The following is a 14,957-nucleotide window of genomic DNA, read 5'->3' as shown; positions in this document are numbered from 1 at the left end:
CATCTACTAAATGAGTACTTCATAGAGTCCACTAAAGGAGGAAAATTAGCTTTATAAAGATCCTTTTCTTTTGTAATTCTGACCCCTAAATATCTAAAAGAATCCGTAACTTTGAAAGGAATATTATCATATATAGAGACAAATTCATTTAAAGGAATTAATTCACTTTTACTAAAATTTATTTTATATCCTGAAAAATCTCCAAATTTGTCAAATTATTTTAGCAAAGCAGGAATAGATTCTTCAGGCTTAGATATATACACCAATAAATCATCAGCATAACGAGAGATCTTGTGCATGGTCTCATTCATAAAAATCCCATGAATATTTCTAGCTTCACAAAGAGCAATAGCAAGGGGTTCTAATATTAAGTTAAATAACAAAGGACTTAATGGACAACCTTGTCTTGTCCCCCATGATAGCTGAAAAAGGGGAGACCTACAGTTATTGGTGACAACAGTAGCAACAGGAGCTTTATATATCATTTTAATCTAATTATTAAAATTAATACCAAGACCAAATTTTTCTAAAACAGAAAATGAATATTTTCATTTGACTCGATCAAACGCTTTTTCAGCATCCAAAGATATAACACATTGCGGAGTTTTAGAAGAGGGCGAATATATACTGTTAAATCTCTGAACATTTGAAAAAGAATAACGACCCTTTATAAAGCCTGTTTGATCTTTAAAAATGATTTTACCCAAATACTCTCCAACCGATTGGCCATTATCTTTGAGAGAATCTTAGCATCAACATTCAGTAATGAAATAGGTCTGTATGAGGGACAGGATCAGTAGGATCTTTATCCTTTTTGAGGATTAAAGAAATAGAAGCTTCATAGAAAATGGAGGGTAAGTCACTTTTCACAAAAGAATCTTTAAACATCTCCAACATATATGGAGAAAGCAGTTTTCCAAATTTTTTATAAAATTCTACAGGGTAACCATCAAGTCCCGGGGCCTTACCAGATTGCATTGAAAAAATAGCTTTATGGATTTCGGATTCAGTAATTTGGGCATCAAGAGTTTTTTGATCCTCAGCAGAAATTTTAGGGAAAACAATCTTTCGTAAAAAAAAGCATTCATTTCAGAAGAATCAACTGAAGATTGAGATTTATAAAGTTCAGTATAGAAATCTTGGAAAATCTTATTGATTTCTTTATATTCCCGAGCCAAGGTACCATCCTTTCTACAAATTTTCAAAATTTGCCTTTTGGCTCCAGCCAATTTTAATTGAAATGCAAGTAATTTATTATTTTTATCTCCAAACATATAAAATTGGCTCTAAGTAGATAACCTTCGATTGGATGAGTTAATAATAGATTATATTGTGATTGAAGTTCCACCCTTGTTTTAAATAAGTCAATATTAGGGGAAACCGCATAGACATTATCTAAATCTTTAATTTGTTTTGAAATTTTGTCTGTTTTTTGAGTTTAGCTGAATAAGAAATAATCTGACCATGTACAAATGCTTTGAATGTATCCCATATAATTAATTTGGACATACCTCCTACATCATTAAAAAGAAAAAAATTCTTTTATCTAGCTTTCAATAAAACTGATAAAATCAGAATTTTGCAATAAAGTCTGCACCATGATGGACAGACAAAAATGACATCGTCAAATTCAAAGGACAAACTCAAAAGTGCATGATCAGATATAGCAATAGCATCATATTCACAGTTTTTAACATTAGGCAAAAGGTGGTGATCAATTATAATATAATCAATCCTCAAATATTTTTTGTAGACATGTGAAAAGAAGGAATATTCTCTATTATCAGGGTGTAAATACCTCCATAAGTCGATCAACCCAAAATTGATCAAAAAGGAGTTAACTCTTGGTCTGCAGGTTGGAATCGATTAATAATTTTAAAAGTCTTTTTTCGTTTGATAGGATAATTCCAACCACGTATATTCCAACTTACAAACGTGTATTACATTAATCCGTTTGACTGCCATAGTATAATTTTATTCTAATTTACTTTATACATGCGCAGAGCACATACCAATATGGGATTATCAAAGATGGCGGTGATGAGGAATACAACCATATAGAAAACACGCATGCTCCGGAACCACCAATGGGAAAAAAAACTCCTGACTCTAAACCCACCCACCCTCCCAAAAGCCCGAAAAAAGGCAAGCGAACTGAGATAGATGCGAAGCCATCTATCTGTCGGTCTCATCCTTAACCACCCCCCCACCCCCCCAGCGAGTGCCTGCACACAAAAAACATTCCATCATGTATTAAACAAAAAACTAAAATAATATAATCTCTTAGAGAAAAACCAGCGCCATCTTAAATTAAGCTTTAAATCTTTAAGAAAACTATTAATTTTGGTTATATATCACTATAATAAAACAGATTTTAAAAAGAAGGGTTAATACTATATTTAGCCGAACTAAATTTACAGAAATATTAATTAGCAATACCATAAGTAACTAAACCTTCCCGGATATATATGTATAAAAGAAACCCTATTAATAGGAAAGAAAACTACCAGTTAGTAAATTAAGAAACAACAAAAAGAAACATCAAAACCAAATATTAGATAAAAGGAACAAATCCCTTTATCCTCTCTTCTCAGTCAGTTATCTAATTAGCCATTTAAACAGTCAAACTTGAGCCGTAAATCTTCTTTCCAAAAAAATAATCCAATCGGATATAATAAGCAGGTTTTCTTATCTTCTTTTATTAATCTCTCAATAAAATATCCAATTAGCCTTAATATATATTCTTTTTAAACTATGAATAATATACAAATAATCAAACAGCTTTTCAGATAATTCATTCGGTAGTAATATCAGTGACGGTGATAGGTATAGCCTGAACAAAATCCAGCGCAGCTTTGGGGTCGAAGAAAGTACGTGGAGAAGAATTAGGAGGAGAAACTTTCATTCTTGTTGGATATCTCAGAGAGGGAAATAATTTCTTATCGTATGCTTGTTTCATTACTGAAGCAAATCTTGATCTTTGTTCCATTACTTCTTTTGGGCAATTTTCATAAAAACAGAGCTCAGATTCGTTAAATCAGAAAACTCTGTTTTCTTGCCTGCTGCATTATTTGATCTTTAATTTTAAAGTGCATGGTAGGTCATGTTTAACAAATCTATTATGAGTTTTTCGAGGAGGTTCCCAGGAAAGTGGATGAATGGAAGGCAGTAGATGTTGTCTACATGGACTTCAGTAAGGCCTTTGACAAGGTCCCACATGGGAGGCTAGTTAGGAAGATTCAGTCGTTAGTTATACATGGTGAGATAGTAAATTGGATTAGACATTGACTCAATGGGAGAAGTCAGAGTGGTAGTAGAGGATAGCTTCTCTGAGTGGAGGCCTGTGACTAGTGGTGTGCCACAGGGATCAGTGCTGGGTCCACTGTTATTTGTCATCTATATCAATGATCTGGATGACAATGTGGTAAATTGGATCAGCAAATTTGCGGATGATACAAAGATTGGAGGTGTATTGGACAGTGAGGAAGGTTTTCAAGGCTTGCAGAGGGATTTGGACCAGCTGGAAAAATGGGCTGAAAAATGGCAGATGGCGTTTAATACAGACAAGTGTGAGGTATTGCACTTTGGAAGGAAAAACCAAGGTAGAACATACAAGGTAAATGATAGGGCACTGAGGATTGCAGTAGAACAGAGGGATCTGGGAATACAGATACAAACGTCCCTAAAAGTGGTGTCACAGGTAGATAGGGTAGTAAAGAGCTTTTGGTACATTGGCCTTTATAAATCAAAGTATTGAATATAAGAGTTGGAATGTTATAAAGTTGGAAGGTTGTATAAGGCATTGGTGAGGCCAAATTTGGAGCATTATGTGCAGTTTTGGTCACCAAATTACAGTAGGGATATTAATAAGGTTGAAAGAGTGCAGAGAAGGTTTACAAGGATGTTGCTGGGACTTGAGAAACTGAGTTACAGAGAAAGGTTGAATAGGTTAGGACTTTATTCCCTGGAGTGTAGAAGAATGAGGGGAGATTTGATAGAAGTATATAAAATTATGATAGGTATAGATAGAAGCAGGCTTTTTCCACTGATGTTAGGTGAGAAAAAAACCAGAAGGACATGGGTTAGGGGTGAAGGGGGGCAAGTTTAAACGGAACATTGGGGGGGGGGGCTTCTTCACACAGACAGTGGTGGGAGTGTGGAATGAGCTGCTAGATTAAGTTGTAAATGCAGGCTCACTTTTAACATTTAAGAAAAATTTGGACAGGTACATGGATGAGAGGTGTATGGAGGGATATGGGCCAGGTGCAGGTCAGTGGGACTAAGCAGAAAAATGGTTCGGCACAGCCAAGAAGGGCCAAAAGGCCTGTTTCTGTGCTGTAATGTTCTATGGTTTTTCTGACCGGAAAGATGTGGATACTATAGAGTGCAGGGATGTTGCCTGGGTTGGAGGGCATACCTTATGAAAATAGGTTGAGCATACTTGCTTGGCCTTTACTCGGTTGAGAAGTGACCCGATAGAGGTGTACAAGATGATGAGGGGCATTGATTGTGTGAATAGCTAGAGGCATTTTACCAGGGCCGAAATGGTTAACACATAGGAGCATAGTTTTAAGGTGCTTGGAATACTGAGGGGATGTCAGGGGTAAGTTCTTCACTCAAGAGACTGGTGGGTGCCTGGAACCCACTGCCGTTGGCGGTGGTGGAAGTGGATAAAATAGGGTCGTTTGAGAGCCTCTTAGATCAGTACATGGAGCTTAGAAAAATAGAGGGATATGCGCCAGGGAAATTCTAGGCATTTTCTAGAATAGGTTATATGGCTGGCACAACATTGTATGCTGAAGGGCCTGTAATGTGCTATAGATTTCTATGTTCTATGAAAGCAACAGATTGTCATTTTCACAATTGAGCAATATATTTTTCAAGAATGAGCTTTGGATTGGCACACCTTTGCACAGGATTTTTGTTCTTTAATAAATCAAATAAACGTTGTTTCCTATGTCTATAGATGTTGCCCAATCTGCTGTACATTTCCAGCATTTTCAGTTTGTTCTGTAAAATTAGTCTATTTGGCATGTCAGTTTCATCATTTGGAATAAAACTTCATCACAAGTGAAATGAAAATTCAGCCGTTTTATTTTAGTAGCATTCTACGTACAATACAAAATATAACATTCAAGTCAGCTCACTCTGGGTTATTCAATCCATATTTCTACGGTATTCCTTGCCATCAGCCTTATTTTGCCTAACACTAACGTAGAAAAATCCTGTCACGAGATGCAAAGAATTGGCTCTAGCTCCTATATTGCTGCTTCAGTTACAATGGATAATTAAGAACTACATCTTGTTTTGCAAGTTCCAGCAACATAGGATCGTCGAAAAACTTGCTGATACTGACATCTTCACTGAGACCCTGTAAATAAAAGCAATGGCATGTCAGATTTATTCCCATGTGTTCAATTTAAAAAATGTTAATATTCAATACATAGTGGAAGGTAACCTAGTATATAATTATTGAGCTACTTCAGAGCTTTTACATCATTAAATATCCAAGGCTACAGTTTAAGTATTAAGTTAAAAGCTCCCTCCTTAAAATAAGCTGAAACCATAAGATATATTGAAAGATTTCTTGTTTTATCATCGTTATGGTCTGCTTGTATAATGAACAGTTAACTTACAAAGGCACATTTGTGCTTAAGAAAGCTGATCAAGCTGTTTCCTGGGTGGGTTGTGCAAATAATTGGAGCAAAAGACTAAAACTGAAGAGCATATTCAAGTGTAAAAGGGCGTAAGGTACAACATCATTGGATTAAAAGGTGGAATGAAGAGGATGTTAATTTGATGGAAGTGTAGCCACAGGGCAGTGGATCAGTATCAAAATGCAGTCTGAAATATTGGCATTCTCACCTTCAGAAAGCTTTCTCTAAATTTGCGATATAGAGCAAGTCAGCTTACTTAAGTGTTTTTCATTCATGAATCAGTTTTAAAACATTAGCCGTCCTACAATATTCAGGAAAACAAAAATTACACTAGGTAAGATTGATGAGTCCAAAAGAAACAAGTTTCCAACTTTCCCAGCCTGGCTGGCTATTTCTTTGTCTAACATTTTGATCTTGGCCTTGGAGAAATATCTGATTACTTCTGTAATATTCCATGAATGGCTCCTTTGTGTGCAATAATATGAAAAATCTGACCTTCAAGTCAGTCATAGTCATGTTGATAGTGATGTAAAAACTCAAAATGCAAATGTATCCATGAATGCTTGTGATACATGAATCAAATGAAAGCATCCAACATAAAACAAATCAGTAACTCAGATTACTTAGCCCTGGTTAGTATAACCATATAACAATTACAGCACGGAAACAAGCCATCTTGGCCCTTCTAGTCCATGCCGAATGGACTCTCACCTAGTCCATTGACCTGCACTTAGCCCATAACCCTCCATTCCTTTCCTATACATATACCTATCCAATTTTACTTTAAATGACAATATTGAACCTGCCTCTACCACTTCTACTAGAAGCTCGTTCCAAACAGTTACCACTCTCTGAGTAAAGAAATTCCCCATCGTGTTACTCTTAAATTTTTGCCCCCTAACTCTCAATGGAAAAAGCCTATCCACGTCAACTCTATCTATCCCCCTCATAATTTTAAATACCTCTATCAAGTCCCCCCTCAACCTTCTACGCTCCAGTGAATAAAGACCTAACTTGTTCAACCTTTCCCTGTAACTTAGGTGCTGAAATCCAGGTATCATTCTAGTAAATCTTCTCCTATAACTCGATGACCAGAACTGTACACAATACTCCAAATTCGGCCTTACCAATGCCTTGTACAATTTTAACATTACATCCCAACTCCTATACTCAATGCTCTGATTTATAAAGGCCAGCATACCAAAAGCTTTCTTCACCACCCTATCCACACGAGATTCGACCTTCAGGGAACTATACACCATTATTCCTAGATCACTCTGTTCTACTAATGCCGTAATATTTTTAAAAGGACGGAATTTTAAAAATGGAACAATACTAATAGTGGCTCATCCTACAATATCAAGAAAAATGATGTCCTTATGTAGCTGGATGATACAACCATCAATTAGCATTACAAAGGATTGAATATATGTTTGTTTAACACTGTGCCACAGTATAATTACCTTTCTCCTCCTGGTTTTGATCATGAACTCTCTGGCCAGGTGAGGTGCAGGTTGTGGCTCCAAGGGTCTGATAATGATGCTCTTGTCCAAGGGATCACCTGGCACAATCTATTCAAATGACCAAAACTTTTATTACTTTAAATCTTTACAATAATGCTTCCATTTACTTTCACAAATTATTCTTATGCATTTCATAAACATCTTTGGAATTTAGTGGAACTTTATTTTAATATTCAAATCATTCCCACAGTATTGGCACCTTTCATTTATTATCCATTTATTACTTACATGGGAATGATGGAGTGCAGATACGTCTCTACTAAAGGAGGTGTAAGGCACTCCTTCCCTCTACTAGCCTGTAGGTCACTCTTGGGCAAAGTGTAGCACCTGCTTAGACCCCTGGCCACAGTCACACGAAGCCATGGAAGCAGCTGGTGCGTATCACAAGTCCTGGTTATGTGACCACTGACACAAGGCAAACAATCTCTGAAGAGTATTTATAGTGGCTGGGATCACCCATCTTGTAAAGATGCTGCCCAGAAAAAGGCGATTGCAAGCTACGTTGGTAGAAAATATTGCCAAGAACAATCACAGGCACATCATATGACATTTCACACAATGTTGATGATGATTGATTACTTACATGCTGAAATTATTACAACCTAATGTTTTTTTAAAATGCATGAGCAAATCAATGTACGGATCAGACTAGCAGGGACGGTAGGCTTCCTTTCTTAAAGGAGGTTAGGAAACTCATTGGGGTGATGTAACAAACTGAGTGTCACAGGCTGAGAGTTAAAATTTCTAAATATGCCTCTTAATTATTGGATATAAAATGCTAAAATGTTCAATTAATTCAGGTCTCATTAAATGGGATACTACACATTCACTCATGAGATTGGTAGCTTTTATAGACAAAAAGCACATACACATTCTCATGAGATGTGTTCCCGTTCCAACCTGTTATCTATAAAATATAGCCTTTTACAACATTCAGTTTCAATCACTACAAGGAGTACAATGACGTATCAGTCTCCAAATTTAATAGAGGTTCAGAGGTAAATCTGCACACTGAATCTGCATTATTCACAGTTGTGTCTCAGAAAGCACATCAAACACATTCAAGCAACCTTGGCTAATTTATGCTAAAATTCCTTCCACAAGCCTCTCTCATACAAACATGTCAACTTTGATGTCTCCTGATTAAGGACTTACACTATTCAAATAACGAGAGATTTTTTCAACTAATATGTTGGAACAGTTTACTTCACAATAAATCTTACCTGCCAATGATGAAAGACTGAGAGGGAGAAAGCCTGCCCTTGAGTGTGTGTCCGCAAGTCAGTCTCAAAACCAAACGAGTCAATAGCAGGTACAAACGCTTTAATTGTATAAAGTGGAGAACCTGGGATTGGTGCATCCTGTGTCACGTGGCCTCTATGGATAAAACATGAAACCATAAGATATAGGAAAGCTCAGGAAGGGACTGGAAAGAATGGCCAAGTGTAATAGGAATCGGTGTGAGAGGTGAGGGAAGTAATGGATTAAAAGTATTATATATGAATGCACAAAGTATAAGAAATAAAGTGGATGAGCTTGAGGCTCAGTTGGAAGTTGGTAAGTATGATGTTGTAGGAATAACAGAGGCATGGCTGCAAGAGGACCAGGGCTGGGAAATGAATATTCATGGGCATACGTCTCATCGGAAGGACAGACAGGTGGGCAGACGGGGTGGGGTCACTCTGTTGGTGAGGAATGAAATTCAGTCCCTTGCGAGGGGTGACATAGAATCAGGAGATGTAGAGTCAGTATGGATAGAACTGAGAAATTGTAAGGGCAAAAAGACCCTAACGGGAGTTATCTACACGCCCCCAAATAGTAGCCTGGATATAGGGTGCAAGTTAAATCAAGAGTTAAAATTGGCACATTGCAAAGTTAATGCTATGGTTGTTACGGGGGATATCAACATGCAGGTAGACTGGGAAAATCAGGTTGGTACTGGACCCCAAGAAAGGGAGTTTGTGGAGTGCCTCCGAGATGGATTCTTAGAGCAGCTTGTACTGGAGCCTACCAGGGAGAAGGCAATTCTGGATCTAGTGTTGTGTAATGAACCAGATTTGATAAGGGTACTCGAGGTAAAGGAGCCATTAGGAAGTAGTGACCATAATAAGTTTTAATCTACAATTTGAGAGGGAGAAGGGAAAATCGGAAGTGTCAGTATTACAGCTGAACAAAGGGGATTATGAAGCCATGAGGGAGGAGCTAGCCAAAGTTGAATGGAAGGATACCCTAGCAGGGATGACAGTGGAACAACAATGGCAGTTATTTCTGGGAATAATACAGAAGGTGCAGGATCAGTTCATTCCAAGGAGGAAGAAAGATTCTAAGGGGAGTAAGGGGCAACCGTGGTTGACAAGGGAAGTCAAGGACAATATAAAAATAAAAGTATAATATAGCAAAGATGAGCGGGAAGTCAGAGGATTGTGAAACTTTTAAAGAGCAACAGAAGGTAACTAAAAAGGCAATACGGGGAGAAAAGATGAGGTACGAAGGTAAGCTAGCCAAGAATATAAAGGATAGTAAAAGCTTCTTTAGTCACGTGAAGAGGAAAAAAAATAGTTAAGACCAAAGTTGGGCCCTTGAAGACAGAAATGGGTGAATTTATTATGGGGAACAGGAAATGGCAGACATGTTGAATAGGTACTTTGGATCTGTCTTCACTAGGGAAGACACACACAATCTCCCAGTTGTAATAGTGGCCAGAGGACCTAGGGTAACAGAGGAACTGAAGGAAATTCACATTAGGTAGAAAATGGTGTTGGGTAGACTGATGGGACTGAAAGCTGATAAATCCCCAGGGTCTGATGGTCTGCATCCCAGGGTACTTAAGGAAGTGGCTCTAGAAATTGTGGACGCATTGGTAATCATTTTCCAATGTTCTAGATTCAGGAACAGTTCCTGAGGATTGGAGGGTAGATAATGGTATCCCACTTTTTAAGAAAGGAGGGAGAGAGAAAACAGGGAATTATAGACCAGTTAGCCTGACATCAGTGAAAATGCTGGAGTCAATTATAAAAGATGAAATAGCGGCACATTTGAATAGCAGTAACAGAATCGATCCGAGTCAGCATGGATTTACGAAGGGGAAATCATGCTCGACTAATCTTCTGGAACTTTTTGAGGAGGTAACTATAAAAATGGACGAGGGAGAGCCAGTAGATGTAGTGCACCTGGACTTTCAGAAAGCCTTTGATAAGGTCCCACATAGGAGATTAGTGGGCAAAATTAGAGCACATAGTATTGGGGGTAGGGTACTAACATGGATAGAAAATTGGTTGGCAGACAGGAAACAAAGAATACGGATTAACGGGTCCCTTTCAGAATGGCAGGCAGTGACTGGTGGGGTACTGCAAGGCTCGGTGCTGGGACCACAGCTATTTACAATATACATCAATGATTTATATGAAGGGATTAAAAGTAACATTAGCAAATTTGCAGATAACACAAAGCTAGGTAGCAGTGTGAAATGTGAGGAGGATGTTATGAGGTTGCAGGGTGACTTGTACAGGTTGGGTGAGTGGGCAGATGCATGGCAAATGTAGTTTAATGTGGATAAATGTGAGGTTATCCACTTTTGTGGCAAAGACAGGAAGGCAGATTGCTATCTGAATGGTGTCAAGTTAGGAGAAGGGAGTATAACAAGATCTAGGTGTCCTTGTTCATCAGTCACTGTAAGCAAACATGCAGTGAAGAAAGCTAATGGCATGTTGGCCTTCATAACAAGGGGAGTTCAGTATAGCAGCAAAGAGGTCTTTCTGCAATTGTACAGGGCCCTGGTGAGACCACACCTGGAGTAGTGTGTGCAGTTTTGGTCTCCAAATTTGAGGAAGGACATTCTTGCTATTGAGGGAGTGCAGCGTAGGTTCATGAGGTTAATTCCCAGGATGGCAGGACTGTCATATGTTGAAAGATTCGAGTGACTGGGCTTGTATACACTGGAATTTAGAGGGATGAGAGGGGATCTGATTGAAACATTTAAGATTATTAAGGGATTAGACACACACTAGAGGCAGGAAACATGTTCCTGATGTTGGGGGAGTCCAGAGCCAGAGGCCACAGTTTAAGAATAGTAGGCCATTTAGAAAGGAGTTGAGGAAAAACTTTCTCACCCAGAGAGTTGTGGATCTGCCTCAGATCCCTCTGAGGAATGCTCTGCCTCAGAAGGCAGTGGAGGCCAATCCTCTGGATGCTTTCAAGAAAGAGTTAGATAGAGCTCTTAAAGATAGCAGAGTCAAGGGATATGGGGAGAAGGCAGGAACAGGGTACTGATTGTGGATGATCAGCCATCATAGTGAATGGTGGTGCTGGCTCAAAGGGCCGAATGGCCTACTCCTGCACCTATTGTCTATCATCTAAAATACCTTTTAATGCAAATTCTCATCATTAACCTCCTATAACCTACAATAAGTGTGCATTAAATTGGTACCTTTTTCAAAGTAACACGTAAAATGCTCTTATTTGATTGGAGATTTGCAGAAAAGAATAGCTGGTATTGTCATTCAACTACATACATGTATACTGCCAAACAAAACAATATTCCTCCAGGTCAAAGTGCACAACACAGTAGCTGACACACAACACAAAGTAATATTACTACAAATAACAAGGTGTATTCATGACAAGTCAAAAAGTAAACAGTATATGCTATTCGCACTTCACATGTGTTGAGACCTGGGTGGTGGCAGGGAATCCAGTCAACTTACATCCCGGGGAAGAAGCTGCTTCTTATCCTTATCTTAATGCTATGGTACCTCCTGCCTGACAGAATGGGAAACAGCTTGGGAGGGATCGTTGATAATGTTAAAGGACCTGCTAATGCAGCACTCCTGACAAGCATCTTGGATGGAAGAAAGACTACAATGATCCTCTCAGCAGTCCTCTCAATCCTTCGTGGGGTCTTGTGGTCAGATGCCTTATGATTGCCATACCAGATGGTGATACAGTTGCTCAGGACACTCACTGGTGCTCCTGTAAAAAGTGGTTAAAATGGAGGGGGGCCTCACTCATCTCAATCTCCTCAGGAGATGCAGGCGCTGCTGTGCTTTCTTGGCTAAAGAGGTGGTGTTGAGGGACCAGGTGAGATCATCTGTCATATGCACTCGCAGAAATTGGTGCTCCTGACCCTCCATGGAGGAGTCGTCAGCCTGCAATCATCTCTTTACTCTTGTCCACATTGAGACTCTTGTGCTCGCACTTTAGCTTTAGCACTTTCGCACTCTCACTACCAGTCACTTTAGCTCCTCTTTGTACACAGTCTTGTCATTGTTGTTGAGGCCAACCACTATTGTGTGAATCATCAGTGAACTTGATGATTCGGTTTGAAATGGATCGAGCAGTAGTCATGTGTCAGCAATGTGAACAGCAGTGGGCTGAGCACACAACCTTGGTGGGGTGGGGGTGCCTGTGCTCAGCATGGTGGAGCTAGAGATGTTGCTGCCAACACTGACTGACTATGATCTTTCCATCAGGAAGTCCAAGATCCAGTTACAGAGAGGAATGTTGAGACACAATGAGGACATCTATCCACCAGCTTCTGAGGGATGATCATATTAAACACTAAGCTGAATTTGATAAATAGCACCCTGGCAAATGAGGCGCCATTTTCCAGGTGGGACAGGATAGAGTGGAGTGCAGAAGCTATGGATGGCATTATTAGGCAGCTGAGAACTGCAAATGCACATAGAACTAATCTAATGTAAATTTATTTTTTTTAAGGGGAGGAGGAAAGGAAAGGCAACTAACAGAGAAATAACTGGACTCGTATCTTTCTGATTACACACTTACTGGATGAAGTCCATAATACATGTAGTAAAATGTTAATTTGTCATACATTAAATAAGTATTGTAAATTATTCCATTTTTGAATAGTCCAATAAGGTTCAAGTCCACTTTTTTCCAGTAGTACAATTAAATGGTTTAAATAAACAACAACAAAAGAATTAGTAGTTAAACAAATGTAAGCATTTGGTAGATAAAACACGTAGTTAGTTATTCAAGAGAAACACGAGATGCTGGAGAAATATCAGCGGGTTAGGTAGCACCTCTGGAGGAAAACGGGCAATTGATGTTTCGTGTTAAGACCCCTCAAGTCCACAATGAAATATTCAGATTATTTGGTTATTTTGCCATTTGCAACCAGTCTATGCTGCAACATTTTCAGTGAATACAGCAAGAGAGATTGTGTATGTTTTAAAAATCTAAGACAAGGCTGAAAACATGACAGGAACACAATTAATGTGCATACCTCCTCCTGGCTAACACAGTATACACGGCTGAAACACAGTCTGCCGGTGCTTGCACTTCCACAAAGTAATATGGTTCCATCAGACGAGGAGTGGCCTATATAATAAAAAAATCATTTATGGGCAGTCCTACCATTAGAATGCAAGAGGCATACTGTATTTTGATAGACATGTTACTATACAAAACACTAACATTTTAATCTGAATAAATTTCAAGCATCTCACAACTGCTCGCTGTCTTCTAACAGCTGCTACAAATTATAATTGTGTCAATTTTAGATCAGCCTTTACTGCAATGAAACAGTGAAACTCCCTCCCTTAACCAACAGTTGCTTGGATGAGATAATGGAGAAATCAGAAACAAAAAAATCATTTTGCTCAAAGAGTACACCTACAGGCAATTTCACTCTTAAAAAAAAAGCAATTATAAAAGAAAATATTTTATTTATGAAACTATTACAAATTGCAACATTCAAGTGTTGTGCTTTTGTATAATCTTACCAACCAAATGACATGATAAACTTAAATGCTTACCATCAAGAAAGCTGAATAGACTACTCGTCTGGCTGTGGGAATAATTTGTCCCCCACCCCTGTGCAATGGCTCCTGTGCTATCACTGCATCGAGAATCTTGAACTTCACATTACGAATTGCTGTGCAGAAACAACACAAATTGACTTTGTTTCTTACATCCTTCACATACATGAGTAAAAATCTTTCTCTAAATGTGCAATCATAGTAACTTATAATAAATTGGAGAGTCCATTGGAGAGTAGAGAAATACACTAAAATCAGTGCGAGTTAATCAGCCTGATGGCCTGGTGGAAGAAGCTGTCCCAGAGCCTTTTAGCTCTGGCTTTTACGTTGCAGTACTGTTTCCCAGATGGTAGCTGTTGGAACGGTTTGTGGTTGGCATGACTCAGACAGACATACTTTATTGATCCCGAGGGAAGTTGGGTTTCATTATAGTTGCACCAACCAAGAATAGTGCAGAAATATAGCAATGTAAACCATAAATAATTAAATAATAATAATAAGTAAATTATGCCAAGTAGAAATTAGTCCAGGACCAGCCTATTGGCTCAGGGTGTCTGACACTCCGAGGGAGGAGTTGTAAAGATTGATGGCCACAGGCAGGAATGACTTCCTATGACGCTCAGTGTTGCATCTCGGTGGAATGAGTCTCTGGCTGAAACTACTCCTGTGCCTAACCAGTACATTATGGAGTGGATGGGAGACATTGTCCAAGATGGCATGCAACTTGGACAGCATCCTCTTTTCAGACACCACAGTCAGAGAGTCCAGTTCCACCCCCACAACAACACTGGCCTTACGAAAGAGTTTGTTGATTTTGTTAGTGTCTGCTACCCTCAGCCTGCTGCCCCAGCACACAACAACAAACATGATAGCACTGGCCACCACAGACTCATAGAACATCCTCAGCATCGTCTGGCAGATGTTAAAGGACCTCAGTCTCCTCAGGAAATAGAGATGGCTCTGAGCCTTCTTGTAGACAGCCTCAGTCTTTGACCAGT

The 14,957-nt window shown here is 38.9% G+C and overlaps 1 protein-coding gene across 4 annotated transcripts in view; it reads right to left on the bottom strand.

The window, feature by feature from the left end:
* Positions 1-5,076: 5,076 nt before the first annotated feature.
* The window catches only part of eftud2 (elongation factor Tu GTP binding domain containing 2), a 111,924-nt gene continuing 102,043 nt past the window's right edge, over positions 5,077-14,957 (bottom strand). For all 4 annotated transcript variants that reach the window (XM_059956649.1, XM_059956648.1, XM_059956650.1 and 1 more), the window contains exons 24-28: positions 13,957-14,075; positions 13,425-13,519; positions 8,404-8,557; positions 7,121-7,228; positions 5,077-5,371 (exon numbers count right to left, since the gene is read on the bottom strand). In XM_059956649.1, the coding sequence (XP_059812632.1) occupies positions 5,276-5,371; positions 7,121-7,228; positions 8,404-8,557; positions 13,425-13,519; positions 13,957-14,075 (572 nt within the window). In that variant the 3' untranslated portion in view covers positions 5,077-5,275. The remainder of the gene's footprint in view (positions 5,372-7,120; positions 7,229-8,403; positions 8,558-13,424; positions 13,520-13,956; positions 14,076-14,957) is intronic.

The sequence above is a fragment of the Hypanus sabinus genome, chromosome X1 (genome assembly GCF_030144855.1).
Source record: "Hypanus sabinus isolate sHypSab1 chromosome X1, sHypSab1.hap1, whole genome shotgun sequence".
NCBI lineage: Eukaryota > Metazoa > Chordata > Chondrichthyes > Myliobatiformes > Dasyatidae > Hypanus > Hypanus sabinus.
This window is presented reverse-complemented; position numbering and strand designations above follow the sequence as displayed.